The 20,514-nt window shown below is 40.4% G+C and overlaps 1 protein-coding gene across 1 annotated transcript in view; it reads left to right on the forward strand.

The window, feature by feature from the left end:
- ift80 (intraflagellar transport 80 homolog (Chlamydomonas)) overlaps positions 1–20,514 on the forward strand; it is a 157,779-nt gene that overhangs the window by 130,382 nt on the left and 6,883 nt on the right. Inside the window, exons 17-18 of the mRNA XM_055646362.1 lie at positions 17,247–17,336; positions 20,035–20,207. Coding sequence (XP_055502337.1) covers positions 17,247–17,336; positions 20,035–20,207 — 263 coding nt within the window. The remainder of the gene's footprint in view (positions 1–17,246; positions 17,337–20,034; positions 20,208–20,514) is intronic.

Consider the following 20,514-nt stretch of genomic DNA (forward strand, 5'->3'; position numbering starts at 1 on the left):
TTTTCCATCTGATAAAAAGCAGTATTTGCTTTCCAAGTAATTTGGGTAATACCTCCCTCCTGGAGCCTATTTTGTCTGGGCTGCAAGTGCAGTTTTCAGGAAAAATAGTTCTTTCTGCAAAATGTCAAAAGATGCTGAATTAGACAAGAAGAAAACAACCAGACAATTAAACATTTGGACTCGCATATAGAAATTACTAATGAAGCAAAATTCAAACTGAATATGCATTTGGCATTTTGATGAAGGCCATTAATTTAACTGTTTTACTTTAAAATAAAAAAAATAAAATAAAAACTGAGATTGTGATGTTCAAGTCAGCCACAGAGATAGAATATGGATGAATTGCCTGACGATAGTTTGGATTGTAGATCTGCTTCTTTGGCTAGCACGGAGTTGCCTGGGATGGGCGCCCTCTTGGAAGCATAGTTCTTGCATAGAATTGCAGTTCCTTCATAATTCAATTCTGTGTACAATGTCCAGTAAATTACAAGAGGTAATGTGGACAGATCATCAGGTTGCCTGCACTTGTCTTGGGAGGTTATCAGCCTATTCCCTGTATATTCCCAGGTATATTGCCCTGTCCAACCTCATAAAGGTCTCACAACAACTCACTGAGAGGTTCAGAGACTACAATGAAGAAACCCAGCAAGGTGAAATTGTCTTTATTGAAAGTAAGAGGGATAGAAATGGACCCACGAGTAAGCGGCGCGACTCTCGTCAGCAGCGGCCTCTGCAGCCCGTCCGCGTTTTTATTATTTTTTGTCTATGTTTTTATGTAGTTTTTGTTATTTTTTGTTGGGGTGGGGTGGGGAGGGAGGGGGTAACTTTTAAATCTCTCCCTGCACGGGAGACCCGACCTTTTCTTTGTCGGGTCTCCGTTGTCGTTGGGGCTGCAACGAGGAGCGGCCTCCAACAGGAGAAGACCGGGGGCTCTGGTGCCGACGACTCACCTCACCGTCGCGGAGCTGGCCGAGTCCGGAGCGGGTGGAGCGGTGGTGGAGCGCTGCTGCTGCTGCGGCCCGACCTCCAGAGATTCGGAGGCTGCAACTGCGGGTCTGGCGGACGGCGGCACCGAGAGCCCGCGGGTCCCTGGAGACCACTTTTCAGGGCTCCTGCAACGGCGACTTCTCCCGCCCGAGTTGCGGGGTTGAAGAGCTCCTGGAGCGGGGCCTTACAGCCCCGCCCCGCGCGGCTTGGAATGGCCGCGGGACTTTGCGAGCGCACGCCGGGGGCTAACCTCAAGACCTGGTGCGCGACCTCGCACCACCCGGCGTGGCTTTAATGGCCGCGGGACAATCGCCATCGCCAGCCGGGGGCTTTGACTTTGACTCTGACATCGGGGGGGGGGGGGGGGGGGGGGCAGGGGGAGAGATGCAGTGGTTTTTTTGGCCTTCCATCACAGCGATGTGATGGATGTTTATGTAAATTATGTTGTGTCTTGGGTCTATTTGTTTGTAATGTATGGCTGCAGAAAGAAGGGGTCCAAATGACAATTAAATTGAATCTTGATCTTGACGTCAGACACCATTGAAAACCAGAGCTACTATTATCATCTTAATGTTTTCACCCTTTCCCCAAATCCTTTGCTTCTCTTTGTGCCTGTAGGTCATTTTTTATACCACCATTCATTACACTTTAGCAGCAGTGTTGTAAGGTCTCATGAGTAGGTAGGTAACACTTCCATTAACATGGCTTCCAGATAGTAATACTAGACATTAACACATCATGGCTGTGCCAGAAGCAATCTCCAGCTCCCTACAATGCAGAATCCCATTGGGACAGTAACGTCCCAGCAAAAAGGAGCACCATTGTCCCATAGACTTTCACCACTTCACTGCTTCACTGGATATTGAAGTCAACAATTGAAAAGAGGACGGAATCTCTAAATAAAACAAGCCCAGCAATAGCAATCAACAACACAAATAATTAAAATAAATTTGCACCAAAACCATCCTGATTCTTCTTACTGCAAGTGGACATGGCATCACTGATGAAAAAAATGTCCTCAGCTGAGTTCTAGGGGTGGAAGATTGCAACCTTCACGTTGTCCGCCCTGTTTCGACTAATGCATTCAACTCGACGTGCACAAATGGAAGATGAAATAGAACAAGTTGTCCAACAACTTTAGGCTGTGCACGCCACACGAAAGAAGAAGAAGAAGCGGTTCTAAATGATGAATTTTACCTAAAAGAGTGAAAGTGTAAAACAAAAAGAATAGGCAGGGTAGATAGTGAGAACCTTTCTCCCTGGGTGGATTGTCCAACATTAGAGGGCATAGCTATAACATGAGAGGGGGAAAGTTTAATGGAGATGTGCAGGGCAACCTTTTTTTACACAGAAAATGGTGGGGGCCTGGAACGCATTGCCAAGAGTAGTGGTGAAGGCAGATTATGATAGCGGTGTTTAAGAGGCTTTTAGATAGGCACAAGGAAGTGCAGGAAATAGAGGGATATGAATCATGTACAGGCAAATGAGTTCAGTTTAACCAAGCATCACGTTCGGCGCAAACATTGTGGGCCAAGGAGCGCGTACCTGTGTTGCACTGTTCTATGTTCTAAAACCTTTTATTTTCCGTCCTCGAATTTTCGAAGGGATATCTAAGGTAGATTCGGCTCTCACCAATGACCTCTCTTACAGGTATGGGCAACTTGCAACAACTACCAAACTAAACGCACCTTTGTACTTGGAATAGAATTTACAGCCCTTGCTTTGGGAAGACAAGAATGCAGTGAGATGCCAACTGCATTTAGTTGTCTCTGTACTGTACACTAAAGACAATAAAGATTGAATTGGAATCGAAGAATTGTACTACTCTACTTTGGGGGGGGGGAGAAAAATAATGATTTGCCTCATGAAATGTAAACATGCAGAATATATACCTTTAAAGTTAACCTCAAAACTTGCCTAGAGATAAAAAAACAAGCTGGTGATTAGATTAAAATTTCCTCATAGGAACTGTGAAGACGTTCACAGACTGGGCTTAAAGCCAGCAAGCAATCTGATTGTGTAACGACAGCATGACAAGTTTACATGGACAAAACTTTCTGTAAACTTAGACATGGGATATTACAATGGGAAAACTTTGGCACACAAAGTACTTGCAGATGTAAGTATTTTTGTACATTTTGCAGACATATATAAAAGGCAAAGAGTGGGCCAAAGGGAAAAACACGATGAAAGCTGATAATTTGTCTTCGTATAAATATAAGTATTGCAGGAACTGATGTTTTGGAAATAAATAGAGCCTATTTGTGAAAGAGAGAATGGGAAAGTAAAGGTGCAGAGGGAGGAAGAAAGAGTAAGAGAAATAGATGAGGTTTGAGAAGCAGAGGGTTGCAAAAAAAATGGGGTTGAGAGGTAAAAGGGCTTTATGTGAGAGAAAAGAATTGAGCAACTGAAATAGAAACATAATAGCCAGTGCTCACTTTAGCACGTTATTACTCACATGTGCTCAATCAGTTTGGTATTTCCCTCCAGTCAGACTCAACATAATTAAGGACCCAGCCCTAGTTTACACTGCAATTAATTATGTGTTCTCATCAGAAAATCCATGAGACCAATGGAGTGATTGTCGGGGCAGAGACAATTTTCAGTATGCCTGCCATTACAATCAATTCTCAGCCTATTGAGATTTTAAATTGCACCTCATCAAGAATCACCACAGATAGAATTAGAGCAATACAATTTTACTGGTATTTAGTATATACTATACTGAAATGCACTATTTTGTATATTGTATAAATTGCTATACAATTTTGGGTATAGCAGCAGCTTAAATCATACTGTTTACAAATCTCTATTTTTCTACTGCATAGGGTTTTTTTTAGTTTCTAAAGATCCCAGGTTTCAGTTTTCACAGAGATAAAGAGAGGAGTGAGAAAAAATACATTATGAAAAGAAGAATGGAGTAAGGGCGGAATTGAGCAAGAAATTGAAAGTAGAAATTTGAGAAAGAACAGGTTGAAAACAACTACTAGACATAGTCACAAAAAGAGAGAAAGACAGACAGTATTAGATTGAACATGCTTGTTCTTTGAGGATCTACAAGTACCGTTTGTGTGCTGAAGTGATTTGTATGGCATTTGTATACAGTTGTGGCACAAATCACATTAGTAGCCATTAAAAAGGTGCTTGAAAGTTATCTGCGGGAAAAATCAGACAAAGCTCTCAGATATTTTATAATGTGTGGATTAGAAACCGAAACGGTAATCTGAGTGTGGACATAGAAGACTTGTAATTCTAAATGATTATATATCTTCACAGAATAAAGAGGTACGGCTCAGATATTATTGTTAAGCAATGAAAATGAGTATCTTTGGAAATAAACATTGAAAGAGAATATGTATTAGGAGGTATAATCTTTAAATATGGAGGAAAAATATCCCATGCTGTTAAAAGGAAAAAAATGCTGGTTCTGACTATCTTCTTACAAAGCTTATTGTCTCCCAGCATGGTACTAGCAGAATAGAATAATGATAATGTGGTATCATTGGTCAAAATGGGAAAAAGAAGGATTCCAAATATCTGTCAACCTAACATCGCGGGTTAGCAACTTATTGGGGAGAGATAGCACGTATCAACATTTAGAAAGAGGCCAAGTTAATGACAATCAATGCGGACTTGTGAAGGGAAACTTGTGTGTGTCTAGAGCTGTGTAACTGCAAACTTGTAAATCAAAAGAGCATGGCTTGAATGTAAGGGGGGATGTGAAGATAGGGTCGACATGAGATTATACTTGTCATCATCACACCTTCAGGCCTGCAGCTGTAGAACATGTAGGCTACACCAGGCACGTGCCACCAGGGTAGGCAAGGAAGGCACTGCCTACCCTGACTAAAATTATAAAATGATAATTATTAAATATAAATAGTAAAGGCACGGGAGAATTATGCCTACCTAAGAGATCGATCTCTTAGGTAGGCATAATTCTCCATGCCTTTCATGCGCAGTACATGTAATACGGGAAAGTGTGTGCAGCCCAAGTGCCGTGGGTCGGGGATCATGCCAGAGCAACCAGCTCAAGAGCAGGTCAGCGGGAGATGGATAACAGGACAGCGGGCGGTGGAGCTTACTCCATGTGTCAGCATGAGTAACCTCAATTGATCCCTTGTTCGTGCTGACACAGGAGTGTCCACTGCCTGCTGTCCTGTTATCCATCGCCCTCTGACCCGCTCCGCTCTATGATCTTTGCTCTTGAGCTGGTCCCCTCACTGTTCAGACTGTTTGCACTGCCAGAGGTGAGCAGGCTGGCAGGAGGCGCTGAGGTCCGGCGGCCGCTCTCAGCCAGCCGAGCTTCCCTCCCCGGCCACAATGCTGTGGCTCCGCGCCCGGAGCGCCAAGGCAGCGGTAAGTGAGTGAGTTGCTGGCATGATCCCCGACCCCCTCCATCTCAATGCTCCTGCCCTCCCCGCAGCTTTACCCCTGGCCAGATTCACCACACGCTGTGAAAGGAACTCTCCCCCCAATTGGTCCCTTGAACTAGTATTGTCATTCAATAAGATCACAACTGATTCAACTTGGCCCGGTGTGCTCCCGTTTTTCCTACCATCTCTCCACCTGCTGTCACCCTCCACCCCACACCCATTCAGTAATTCAGAATGAAGGAGATTTGGAAGCCTTGGGCAAATTGAATTGTTACTTTCTTTATTTTTATTCTTTATTTTTATGGAGAGGAGAACAATCTGCGCATGCGCGGTTTAAGATTTTTTTTTAAAGCCGACCGACTGCCTACCCTGAGTAATTAATCACGGCACGTGCCTGGGCTGCACCATCTCCCTTGTGTTAGCCGTCACTACATCTAATTGTGTGTGACTCTTGCAAAAATGAGGGTAGGATGTTGGTGCATCTATTGGTGTATGCTAGTTGTAGTTGGGCATGCGATATTGATATTGCTTTATTATTTTCATGTGTACTGAAATGCAGATGAAAAAATTTGCTTGCGTGCTATCTAATGAATTCATGCTATACATGAGATCAATCAAGCCATATACAAGTGCAACAGGTAATGCAAGGCGAAAATATCGGAGTGCAGTATATAGTGTAACAGCATTGCAGTGTTACAAGATCACAGAGAAAATGCAGATCAACTGTTTTGATTGTAAGATACTAAACAGCACCTACTACACCCACAATGACTCCCATTCAAGAATAAGAATCTGTCTTTAAGCATTACTCATTAGTCACAACTTTTGGAAGTCATTCAACTTATTAGCGCATTGCATCTTTACCACTAGGTGAGTATCACAGTGATTGTAGTTAACAGGCAGCAGAAATGCTTCTTTTTAACTCCTTTTACTGTTTTCGTTATATAATTGCAATTCTCTAAGCCCTGAAATTACTAATATTTTTTAAAACTTATTCAAGATTCAAGAGAGTTTATTGTCATGTGTCCCAGATAGGACAATGAAATTCTTGCATTGCAGCAGCACAACAGGATATTGTAGTCATAAATACAGATTCAGGTCAGTGTGTCCATATATATATATATATATATCAATAAACAGATAAATGGCAATAGGCTGTTATAGTTCAGAGTTTGTTTGAAGTTGTGTTTAACAGCCTGATGGCTGTGGGGAAGAAGCTGTTCCTGAGCCTGGATGTTGCAGATTTCAGGCTCCTGTACCTTCTACCTGATGGCAGCGGAGAGATGAGTGTGTGGCCAGGATGGTGTGAGTCCTTGATGATGCTGGCAGCCTTTTTGAGGCAGTGACTGCGATAGATCCCCTCAATGGTAGGGAGGACAGAGCCCATGGGCAGTGTTGACAACTTTTTGTATCCTTATCTGCCCCTGGATGCTCAGGTTGCCATACGAAGCCACGATGCAACCGGCCAGCATGCTCTCTACTGTGCACCTGTAGAAGTTCGAGAGAGTCCTCCTTGATATATCGACTCTCCGTAATCTTCTCAGGAAGAGGCGCTGATTGGATTGGATTCAATTTATTGTCATTGCACTTTTCAGTGCAACAAAATGGTTTAGCCTGCAGTCATAACATAGAATAAATAACAAACACTCAACACAGTTTAAAGTCCCAAAGTCATTGTCTCTTCCCTCCTTGCTCTCCTTCTGCGCTGAGGCAATCCAAGCCTCCGATGTTGTGACCCCGCTGGGTGATGGTAAGTAAGTCCCGCTGCTGAATCCGTGCTCCGCAAACGGGCCAGTTCAAACTCCGCGGCCCGGGGTGGTCGAAGCTGCCGAAGCTGCCGCCCTCTAGTCCAGCGGACACAGCTGTAGTTGCGGGAGCTCCGGAAAAACAGGTCACCACCTGTGACCTGTGAGCTCCCGATGATGTCGTCCACTGGCCCGCGGCAGAGCCTCCAAGGCTCCAAAGTCGTACTTGAAAGTCGTACGAAATGTACTTTCTTTATGATTGCATCAGTGTTCTGGGACAAGGCGAGATATTCAGAAATATGCATGTCCAGGAATTTGAAGTTCTTGACCCTTTCCACCATCGACCCATTGATATAAACAGGACTGTGGGTCCCCATCCTACCCCTTCTGAAGTCCACAATCAGTTCCTTAGTTTTGCTGGTGTTGAGAGCCAGGTTATTGTGCTGGCACCATTTGGTCAATTGGTCGATCTCACTTCTATACTCTGTCTCGTTCCCGTCAGTGATATGTCCCACAACAGTGGTGTCGTCGGCGAACTTGATGATAGAGTTTGCACAATTTCCGGCTACGCAGTCATGAGTATAGAGTGAGTACAGCAGGGGGGTGAGCACGCAGCCTTGAGGTGCTGCCGTGCTGATTGTTATCAACATTGACATATTTCCACCAATACGGACAGACTGTGGTCCGTGAATTAGGAAGTCGAGGATCCAATTGCAGAGGGATGCGCAGAGACCCAGATCTGAGAGCTTGGTAACCAGCTTGGAGGTGATAATGATATTAAATGCCATGCTGTAGTCAATGAATAACAGCCTGACATATGAGTTTTTGTTGTCCAAGTGGTCCAGAGCGGAGTGGAGAGCCAGTGAGATCGCATCCACCGTTGATCTATTGTGGCGGTAACGGAACTGCAGTGGGTCCAGGTTTTTGTCAAGGTATGTGTTGATTTGCGCCATGACCAGCCTATCAAAGCACTTCATCACCACAGACGTTAGTGTCACTGGTCGATAGTCATTGAGGCACGTCACCTTGCACTTCTTGGGTATTATTGATGCCCTTTTAAAGCAGGTGGGAACATTGGACCTCAGAAGTGAGAGGTTGAAAATGTCCGTAAAAACTCCAGCCAGTTGTTCCGCACAGGTTTTTAAAACACGCCCGGGTATACCATCAGGTCCAGGCGCTTTCCGAGGGCTCACCCCTCTGAAGCATCTTCTGACGTTGGCCTCTGTGTGACTGTGACCGAAATACCATCACGGCGAATGGGGGCTCGGGAAGCATTCATGCAATGTGCATAATGCTGACAGACCCAGAACTTTTTCTTAAATTATAACTTTAGAGAAGGTAGTGGTGAACAGGTGCTGCCAAATGTGGCCAAGGTTTCTCACAGTGGTATTAGGAGAGACTTCCAGGATTATTTATATCATTTTTTAGCTGATAAAAGTTTCAAAGTTAGTAAGATGTCTATCTAAAGTAGGAAATTGATCGCTGTGGTGTTCCTCTGAACCTTTGGTGGTAAATATATCTGATAGTTCAATATTATGTAAGATTACTGGAAGCCATTTTCTTATCTCCAAGATTGATATTGTAATTGCAATAATAATATCCATTTCTATATGTGCAAAATTACCCTAATTTGTCACACATTATTATTTGGAGATTATGGAATAGCTAGTGTAGAAAACACTACACTGGACTTAAAATTAACATATTTGTAACACAACAGTTTATATTATTTATAATTAAGTGTACATTAATGTAGACTCGATCTATTTCTTGAGCATTGTTTTGAATATCTGCATTATGCAAAATAATGATGCCCAAAAATTGTAATATTAATAGTTGAACTGATCATTTTTTATTAGTTGCAGTGTTATTGCCCCACCCACAACACAGATGAAGTTTTAACATGTTGACATTTATAGTTAATGCTATTAAATCAAAACTTTGTGAGGTGCAAGCAGGAACTGTGGTAAACAGACTAGGAAATACAGTATTGCGTGGAATTACTCTGTCCCTTATTTAGCTGCTTTATCTACTGCATGAGTTAAAATAATATCTAAAACATTTCTCTGGTTTACATTGTTTACAGAGAACTTTCACTTGGGAACTAACATATATGATTTGTTAACCAATACCACAACTTGCTTCCATTAAACTACTTCTTTACATTTTACATTTTTTTATGCCATTTAGACAACAACACCTGATGAGGTGAGTTTGCTATGTCTGACAGTACATTTCCTTGGGTTCACAAAATTGCTGGAGAGAAACTCAGCGGGTGCAGCAGCGGGTGCATCTATGGAGTGAAGAAAATAGGCGACGTTTCGGGCCGAAACCCTTCTTCAGACTTTTCTTCGCCCCATAGATGCTGCTGCACCCGCTGAGTTTCTCCAGCAATTTTGTGTACCTTCGATCTTCCAGCATCTGCAGTTCTTTCTTGAGTACATTTTCTTGCTTTGTTTCGTATGGTTTCATAACTCACTAGTTAAATGTATTATTCTCTCTGTTGATTTTTTTTCATTTGTATCTTAGAAGCGTTTAGATAGATCTTACAACCTTACACTTTAGGATTTTAAAATTAAGCAGCATCTGAAAACTTTATATTCAGGATTTTAAAATTATAGAAGTACTTATTTGATAGAACCGAACACAGACTCAAACAGCAGTTTTAAATGTGTAAAAATACGTATAGTGTACACATAACAAAAAAAACCAAATTGTCAAACCTTTATAATTTTTAATTATTTGACTATTTTCTCCATAGGCATTCTGAACAATAATTATTTAGACGGGCGATACAAATATTAATTCAATTCAAGCAATAGACATTTGATGCTCTCTTCATAACTGCATTGAAACACAAATAAGATGTCTCAAAGAAAGAATGGTGGAAATTTGTCTTTGGTCACGACTGCTAAATAAGCTAGCCGTTGTATTTCCTTCCCTTTATTCAGTTTCACTTGTTTCAATCGGACTAATGATCAAGCACAATAGACAGCTGATACTTTTGTGCCGGGTTTTGTTGCTGACCAAAGATGAAATATAACACAACATTTTAAGAGAGAACATTTGTTGAGAAAGGAGTAGATAATTCATGCCTACTTCATCACGTTGTGGTGTCCACTTTAACGGATGCCGCTGTTGTCAATTTAAAGTATCAAAATATCAGAAACTGGGCAATGGTTTAAAATGCACAATGGGTATCTGTGATAATTGCACAGAATTTCTAATATGGCAGTTAATGCTTTAATGTCCACATATTTACTCTTCCCAGTATAAATATGTAGTATCACACATCAAACAAAATATAATTTTGCTCCGGTACTAAAAAGGTGAATTATTGACAATTTGAAATGTTCATCAATATCAGTGTTTACACAATTCCTTAAAATATATTAGACAGAAATGAAAGTTGATTGTGATCACTATGTACGCTGCCTGGAAATGATTACAAGGCAGTAATCTAATTTAGCAGTTCATGTGAAACCATAAACCATGAAAGTAAGCTTAGGCAGTCATCTGAATCGTAACATTAGTTTTACAGCCTTAAAGTCACTTGCAAATATCTATACATTTATAATGTATATAGTATTTCACATGCAAGATTTATTACATTTTGTTCTGTTTTCTACTGCCAACAACTTTGATTGTTAGACTCAGCGATGAGAACAAAATCAGTAAGTTGCTTATTGCAAATTTGATAGGGTATTATTGATTGTCGATGCATATTGGAGCTACATGTCATATTGCAGAATAAAGGCAAATATGCAAGCAGACTGAAATAAGTATGGATTTTAACGTTATGTTTTCTACCCTATCCTGAGTATACTGTGGGTGCAAATGTTCTTGCATGGTGATACAAAACAGACAGAAGTAAATCTTCAATCCGGTTTCAGTTCTTTTTTTTTTAATTGGCTTGGTTAGAAACATTCCAAAATAAACAGGCCAAGGATTGTTAGTATTCATTTTACACATCTGCTCAAGACACATTTCACCCCAACGTCTTTCTTCCAAGGCTGCTCGCAGCTTGACAATGTCTAATCTCAATGTCCCATCCTCCATACATGGGTAGTCCAGTAGTTTACTCAGTGATGCAACAGAGTTTACTGCTAAGCACACTTTTTCTGTTGTTCTCTTTTCTGTTGACCTCAAAAGCATTTTTTTTAAGCTGGAGGTGTTTGATAATTCTCATGTGTTTTTGACTGTTATTTTTCCATCCCTGGTTGAAGAAATCTGAATCCAGCTGTAACATCCAGCCATCACAGAGTTTGGATCCCGACTTGAGCACAGACACATGTGATCAAAAATATGACCTCCACTGCCTGTCAGCACATTGTACCACTAATTAGCTGTTAAATAACTGAACATGTTTGTAACACAGAGGGCCAGTTTTTGCGAGGAGATTTTGGTGAAACTATCACCATCTGCCAATATTGCCTGGAAGTAAGTAAAATATTGCCTCGCAGCACCAGAGACCCTGGGTTCGATCCTGACCTGACCTTGGGTGCTGTCTGCGTGGACCTTGTAACCGCCTGGGTTTCCTCTGAGTGCACCGGTTTCCTTCCACATCCCAGACATGCAGGTTTGTCGGTTAATTGGCCTTTGTGAATTTCCCCTATTGTGTCGGGAGTGGACAAGAAGGCGGGATAACACAGCACAAGTGCGAATGGGTGATCGATGGTCAGCATGGGCCAAAGGGTCTGTTTTCATGCTGTACCTTTGAACTAAGTAAAAACAAATACATTTCTAAACGTGCACATCTAAATAGCTGCAGCCAGTAATTAACTGTTTAGTCATTTGACTGTGTTCATCATTGTGTTTCATTGTCGGTGGGATAAAATGCCCAAACTCTTGTCTTGCCCCCTCACCACTGAATCATCCATCAAGTAAGAGGCACACCTGGTCTTTCCATCTAGATTTCAATCGGAGAGAAACTTTATAAGAATTCAGATTACTTGAAAAAAATTATGGGTGTTTTTTTTAATATGTTATATTACTTTGAGTATCTTAGCGATATTTTTCTAGTGATATTTTACAATATTTAAAGATGTGTACACATGTTGGGAAGTCTGTTAAGAAAGTTTAAGCTTTTTTTTGAGTTTTAATGTCTTTTGTTTTTGAACGCTTCCACATGTAACATTCGGGATGGGACATTCTTTGGCAGTTCGGGCAAAACCAAAAGGCATGAGTTGGCTGGCCTTCAAAGTTAGTTTCTGCTTTTTATGGATGTCGCTAATTTTAACTGCCCCAAGTGATCCCATAAATACATGAAAGATAACTTTATTTTGTGGGAGATTACCAAGCAACAGAGCTTACTTCCAACTGCAAAATTCAGGCTATAGTTCCTTCTTGTATTGGTTATGGGACTGAAGTTGGTAAAATAGTGGGGAAGTCATTTGACCCATTGGGAGGGAAAAGATAAAAAAATAGCTTTTCTCTGCCTTATGAGGACATGTTAGAAAGCTCCCATAGAAGAGGCCACAATGTTGTTTACTTGCTCTTAAGTAACTTTGATGGATTTTAAAATCTCTGATACAACTCTTTCTTTCCCCCAACCTAATGTTAACCAGACCATATGCACAAGTACAGATGTAATGGAAATCTTGCTTGTGGCAGCATCACAGGCAAATAGAGTCAGACAAATGCACACAAAAACAGCATAAATTACATATACATTCTACAAACCAGTGAAAAGAAGAAGACTGGACAATACTACATCAAACAATTGGAAAGCAATGTTCATGGTAGTGGAACAGGTGGTCCGTCGTGTTCTGTTGCTGAGGTAGATTTAGGTTTGCAGGTCGATTCAAGAACCTGATGGTTGTAGGAAAGTAGCTATTCCTGCGCCTGATGGTCTGAAACTTCAGGTTTACGTACCTCTTGCTCAAGTGTGTCAGGTAGAAGAGGGCATGGCCTGGATAGTGGAGATCCTGCTTGAGGCAACGCCTCATGTAGATGCTTTTAATGATGAGAATGGCTCTGCCCATGATAGATCAAGCTGAGTCCACCACTCTCTGCAGCAGGACACCTGATGCACCAGGCTTTGATGCACTCAGTCATGATACTTTCTACAGCGCATCAGTAGAAGTTTGTTTGAGTATGCAGTGACATGTGGAATCTCCTTAAACTTCTAAGAAAGTAGAAGCGTTAATGTGCCTTCTACGTGATTATAACCATGAGCTGGGACCAGGATCTGAGATGTTAACGCCGGGGAATTTGGAACTGCCAGTCTGATTGTCTGAAGAAGGGTTCTGACCCGAAACGTTGCCTATCCATTTTCTCAGGAGATGCTGCCTGACACGCAGAGTTACTCCAGCACTTTGTGGTTTCTGCTCAGGTTCAAGCATCCACAGTTATTTGTACATAAGTCGTCCTTGAGTCATTGCCACCCCATGTATATTGGTCAGCGCTAATTGAAAGCACTCTTGGTGATTATCTTTGTTTTTCACGTCCGTAAACTTAAACCAATAACAAATGATACACGAGGAGTGGATCATCTCTGCCAGATGTCCACCCAGATGATGATAAAGAGTTTCTCCTTCTGAATACTTAAATATTATTCATAATTTTCGCCGCGGTTCGTTAATTCATGGCCACATTCATTCCGTAAGTTGAAATGGCTAATTATGTTCTTATGATATTAAACAGTGGGAAGATGATAAACGGACACATGTATTTTGATTTGTTTACATTTAGCTGCATGTAAATAACTCCCAAGTGCTGCAACCATTTAATGCCTGTCTCTCCTTCGTCCAAATAAAACATGATGATAAATAATAAGGAAAAATACACAATCTGTCATTATTTTTCTTCTTTTTATATCAGCAGCACTCCATTTTTGGAGTTCTACCCACTCTAAAATGGGATACTAATAATTTCAGACTGTTGTATGCAGACAGAATAATAGACCTCCATCTGACAGAGACGCCAGCATAATGAGTTTTATGTGCCTGTTAATTATGTTTTTTTTGGTTTGTTTATTTGACCAAAATGTCAGCATTAACTATATTTCTTGGATGTGGCTAATAGATCTGCAGTAAAACTTTTTTTTTAATGAAGATTGTATCATTGGTTACTGAGAAAATTAGTTAACTGACAGAATAACTCCAGTAATCATTACCCAGTCTATATAGCTGTTGAAAGCTTAATGTAGCTGGCTTTCTGAAGGAACCTTTTGTGCATTTTGTGCTTTGCAGTGTTGCTGATGACCCTTTAAACCAAAAGAGCATATTATTTTAAAATCTTGCCAGAAACGATTACTTTGCTGTAACTCTGCTGTATGTAAATAGTGTAATTTTTAATGCATGTGAAGAAATTGCTGCATGGAACATTTTAAAGGAAACTTGATTCTGTAGTAAAATAAGCCTCCTGGGACAGAAATCAAATCAAATCTAATTAAAACTTCATTGGCCTTGTTTATCAAGATGTTCAGTTTTTGAAATTGATTTCTCAACATTTGAGATGCTAACTTTGATAGTATAAATCAAATCACACAGTCATTTTTAATATCGAAGGTTTGGGACACAGATAGTGTGGTCTGGACTGTGAACATAGCACTTTCTCAATCTGCTATCAAGTTTCCAACGGGAAAAGTAAAGGCAATTGATATTTCAACCAAAGTAGACTGCAGCTTCATTACTGGAAGCTGCTCGTTTTGTGTCCGGGTTTATGCTAAGCCTACACGGTGCCTGGGAAATTTGGTGAAAAGGGGGCCTCTGCATTAGGCAGGAGGCCTTTTAAATACCCACAGTTAACTAGTATAAATACTTGAGATTTAGGTTTAATTTTAAACAGGACGTTGAAGATATAATATATAATTGGACTAATTAGATATAATTAGTGAAGATTTCCTTTCCACCCTAAACATGGAAAAATTAGGAGTCATCCTTAATAAACGTGCCTATGGATTTGTCCCAAATCCTGCAATATCTCGGTCTTGCAGCAACTTTGATATAGGAGTACTTCAGGAAGATATCAGTAAAATATGCTTAGGTTGTGAACTCATTCCAAATTTTCTAAATACAGTAGCATTGGACGTTTAACAATAAAAAACAATCTAACTAAAATCTGTTCTGATAAACCATAAAATAGGATCAAGTTAATCAAATAGCAAATTATTTTGGTATCATTTTATCATATCTTTTTATTATTTGTAAATAACAGCTAAACAAAATCTAAAATCTTTAATTGACTTACTTTTTTGATATATGGATAACACAGCCACCTCACAGTTGATTTCATCAAAAGTGTGTTTGGCAAAATATGTTTTTAAATATATAGTGTGTAAATAATTTAAGTTTTTAATACGACACAGATAAAATGTTGACTACTTCAAAGATTTAACACAGTAAAGCACAAACATATTGATACATTGTGTGGCTTTTGCCAGTTTCCCGAGTAATTCAACATGTTTTCCTAAAGTGTGGATGAGCAATGGAAAGCCCCAGTGTTATCTGCAAATGCCAAATTATTTGTTGACAGCATGTGGAGAGATAATGATGCTACAGCTGATGTTTTTATGCTTTCCACCATAGGGTGGAAAAAAAGTTACAGTTCATACTCTTGAGTGCAAACCAATAACTCATGATTGAGCATTTGTTTTGTGGCCAGTACTTGAACCAAATAAATAGAAGCAGGAAGAAGACATTGAACCCCTCCACCCCTGCACTAAATCATGACTGCCCTTTTAGCTCACCACCATTTTTCTGCATTATATACACTATATCCCTTGATTTATTTTCTGTTCAAAAATCTCTGTCTGTGTTTTTGAAGATGCTCAGCCATTAAGCTTCCAGGAGATAAAGAATACCAAAGATTCACAATTTTCCTAGTTAAGACATTTCTTCTCATCTCGGGCATGAGTGGATGACCACTTGCCTTGAGACTGTGACACCAGTTTCTAGACACCACCGTTGGGTCAAGTAGCTTTCTTGCATTTACGTTGCCAATCTTCATGAGAATTGTGGTTGCGCCATGGGATAGAATCATGGAGTCATGCAGCATGGAAACTGGCCCTTCATCCCATCTTCCCCATGCCATTCAACATGCCCCCACCACTCATTCTTCTAAACTAAGGAATAAAGACCCAATCTATTTAATCTCTCCTCACAGGGCAAGTCACCAACATCCAAGAATCACTCGGCAGTACTGCGAGCAGTTGTGGTCTCCTTATATAATGAATGATATTGTTACCCTGGGGTCAATGTAGAGAAGACTCACCTGGTTGATTATTGTGGTCAAAAAGGAAAGATTGAGCAGATTAGGATGTGCTCCATGGAGTTTAGCAGTCCAGCTGACATACAAGATTATGTGGATAGGTTAGTGCTGTGAGGATGCTTTCCTGATGGACGTGTTTAGATTTTAGGGAATATAGTTCTGGACTCCTCTGCAGGTAGGGTGACTATACCCATGCAACGTACTCCAGATATGGTTTTGCAGAGCCCTGATATAATTGCAGTGGGACATCTTTGCTCTTGGATTCAAATCCTTTTAGCAATAATGGTCAACGTACCGTTGAACTATTGAGTTATGTTGTGATGCTTCTCTCGATGGAGCAACCTGCTGGCATTCACTGTCAAGACACATCATTTGGTAAGGCATCACAACGGGTCCTTGTGATCATGTGAACTGATTCTCCAAACAAGGTACACCAGGATGGACATTGCAAGTCAGCGCTGGGAACCAACATTTAATGAGAGCAGTGGAGAGAAAATACAAAACTCTTTTTAAAAATAACCTGACCCATTATCATGTTTTAATTGAAGTGCTAAAGTTCAGCTTGCTTCATTTCCAATGAGTTAGTTATTAAATACTTGTGGGATGAATGTTTGTTTTTGTGCTCTCCCTTTTAACTAGGCACAGACGCCTCACGTCATTGGTTTTCATTGCTAAGAATGCTCTCAAAGGTGACGAGCTCCTCGTGCAGACTGACCGGGATGATATTTGAACTGTTATTGGGTGGTTTTATGGCTGGCCATTCAGTTATCCTGTCGGCAAAGCGATGCGCTTGCATGATCATTACAAAATTCAAGTGTATAAACCCAATGTAGGATTAAAAATATAATGTAACCTAAAGCTGCAACCCTATACATTTTCATTGTGCTTGCACTAAATCCATTGATACTTTTTGTTCCACAAACAGGAACAAACATTGTGGTCATGTCTTGCTGCCATGGCAATTGGACACAAAGACCTTACGACAGCAGAGGTGGCTTACGCAGCAATTGGCGAGGTATATGAATTAAACTAATCGTTTTAAAGTTGGTATGTTTATAATTAATCTCTCCCTGTGTGTGCTTTCCTTTATTACATTCTTGGAAGCTTTCCTAAAGTCGCATGTAGAATGCCATTCTAAAATGGTATCATTAGCCACCACCTCTGAAAAGCTATTTCCACAACTCATAATAACTGTTCTGCAAATGGTGACTGGTACCCGTGTTCTCAGCCCTTTTCCACCTATTAGTTTCTTTCTACTTCTCAGATTTACTCATTAATCAAGCCTTCTTGCTGGATGCCATCTCACTTTGCTTATCTCCGCAGAACTCTCTTTAATACAAACACTTGCTTCTGTTGGCATTATCAACTGACTATGGGTCAGTAGACTAATACTAAAGGTATTAACTAAAGGTATTTCAACTAAAGCTTGAAAACTACTTAACCAGACTAAATTAAAATCCCTCCTTCTCTTAACATGAGAATATTAACCATTTCTGGAAGGATTAAAGCTCCTAGTTCCAGTGCTGTCCTGCAAAATATGGGCAGAGGCAATGCTAAAAAAATTGAAAGTCTGTCCTTAAATTAGAGAATGTGATCAATGTTTCTGCTCCCATCTTCAAGTCTCCACAGCAAAATCTACTCAAGGTATGCCTGTTTTGAAGTAGTTATCTCCATCTCTCTGACGAGAGTTCTACAACACCCTCTCTCACTGCTCCCCCTGATTTCTCCTGCTCTCCAGCTCTACAACAACGTTTTAGCCCAGACTCCCTATCACAGCCACGTGTGCTTTCTTTGCACCGTTTCATACCTCTAGTTTCCCTCTCCCCTGACTCACATTCGGGAGATGGGTCTCAACCATCTATTCCTTTTCTCCAGAGATGCTGAGTTACTCCAGCATTTTGTGTCCATGTTCACTTCCCCTCTGTTGGCCTGTATCATGAATATGGTAAATGAATGAACTGATACTCAGTTTCACCTGATTTATACTTTTTTTTTCGCCCTTCCTCTAATGTGGACTTGAGAGTACATGGCTAAGGTGATAAAATAATGAAGAATCATCAGAATTCAACTTTAGCTTGTAAAGCCTGCTCTGAAATAGACTAAAGAGTTAGTGACTTTAACGGGTGAACAAAATGGGATTCCCAGTGTCTTAAGGAATAAGAGGAGCAGATTGGAGTGAGATAGAAAGGATTACAGCAGAAATGTGGGTTCACTTTCAGGGTTTGAAAGATGCTTTTTATGAGAGATTACAAGGATTACTAGATTGCTTGCCAAACTAATTTCACATTGCCAACTAGTGTCATTAATGTCCAAAGATGTCAGTTTCAATTGTATGAAAAATACATACATTAGGTGGCCCCAGAAAGTTTCAAAGAACAATTCCCCTTTGCACTTGTTCAGTCACATTTTTGTTCATGTGCTGTAAGAATAACTTCTTATGCAGAAACGTATTTTGAGGTGCATCATTCCAGGGAATGTTGCAATATATATTGATTCCTATAAAGACATTCCACTTTTACCCATACTAAAATTGGCAATGAACTAGTATTGGTATTAATATGTTAAATTGTATCGAATTAGAAATTGCTGCATATATTGGAGATAACTTTTTAAATTATTATTCACTTTGGGATGTGGGTGTTTCAGAGGCATTTATTGGCTTGAAATACTGGGAGGGAGGCACTTCTTGAACTACATCAGCCTACCCGATGAAAGTAGATTGTCCGATGTCTCGGAAAGTAGAAATAAAGTTATACCTGTACTGTCGGTTTTTTGGCCTACAAATCAGATTTTTCTATTGTTATTTCTGCTACTCCAGCTATTAAACAAGACTACAGTGATTGCAATAAAATTCAATCAAAAGGAAATAATTGCCTAAATTTATAATGCTTCATCGACAACAGAACATCAACAGTTTCTGGCCCTGCTTTGTTCTGGCCTTCTCTTACCTCCAGTCCCCTCCCGTCTACTTTCAGTCTGAAGAAGGGTTGCAACCCAAAAGGTCGCCCATTCTTTTTCTCCAGAGATGCTGCCTGATCCGCTGAGTGACTCCTGCACTTAGTGTCTACCTTCTTCATATATCAGCATCTGCAGTTCCTTTCTACACATAATATCAGTAGTATTGTGTTATACCTCTCATGCTATGACATGCCAAAGTGCTTACCATCTAATAGAATATTTTGTATTAATAAACTTATTAAAAATGTACATAAAGGGCGTGCCTCATTTAGGATATTTTTAGGCGACTGCCGGTGACTGTCATAGTCGTAGTAGGTCACGGAAAAACCGGCGACTGGCCCCCCCCTTCGACATAAAATTTGAAATGGAATCATTACTTTAACAACAACAAAAAAACAAAGTCAACACCGGCGACAACCTACGTCACCTGGCGACAACTACGACAGCACCTATGTCAGGAGAAGTCAAGCTATGCTCATTGGCGTCAAACCCACTGTCGCCAACTGTCTCCGAAAGAACACGTTGAAAATCCAGCGCCGACCAGAAATACGCTACGACTCTTTGGGCGACTGAGGAGACTACTCACGACCGTACAGGTGACCATGTGGCGATAGCCTAGTCGCCTGTAGCGCCTAAAAATAGCCTAAGTGGAGCAGGCCCTTAACTGAAAAATGCAGCATTTGAAATGTTATATTAAACATAACATAACTAAAAATAAATCATGGTCATGTGTAAAAACTCTCTTTAACTTCCAGATTGATAAGGTGCAATACATCAACCAAATCAAGGATTTACCCTCTAAGGAGTCACGGATGGCACACTTGCTGCTATTTACTGGAAATTTACAGGATGCTGTAGGAATTTTAATCCAAACAGGCCTAATTTATCAAGCAATCCAAATAAATATTAACCTCTACAACTGGGATAGGTGAGAAAAGCAACCATATTAAATAAGCATTAGCACATGTGCTTACGGCAAAGTTACGATTGCACACTAGAGGTCAGTGTTGTTAAGTGATAATAATTATACTATGTTGTTCAAGAAGCAACTGCAGATGCTGGAAGATCAAAGGTACACATAATTATACTATCACCGTTGCAAAATATTTTTTTGCTTGTTATCCCGAAACATGTACTGAAGACAGAACAAAATATATCCCAGTGATATTTATTTAGTCTTTGTTTGCTCTTATTTTGTTTGTTGTACTGTCCCGAAGAGCCTGTGCTTGACAACT

The sequence above is a fragment of the Leucoraja erinacea genome, chromosome 14 (assembly GCF_028641065.1).
Source record: "Leucoraja erinacea ecotype New England chromosome 14, Leri_hhj_1, whole genome shotgun sequence".
In the NCBI taxonomy this organism is placed as follows: Eukaryota; Metazoa; Chordata; class Chondrichthyes; order Rajiformes; family Rajidae; genus Leucoraja; species Leucoraja erinaceus.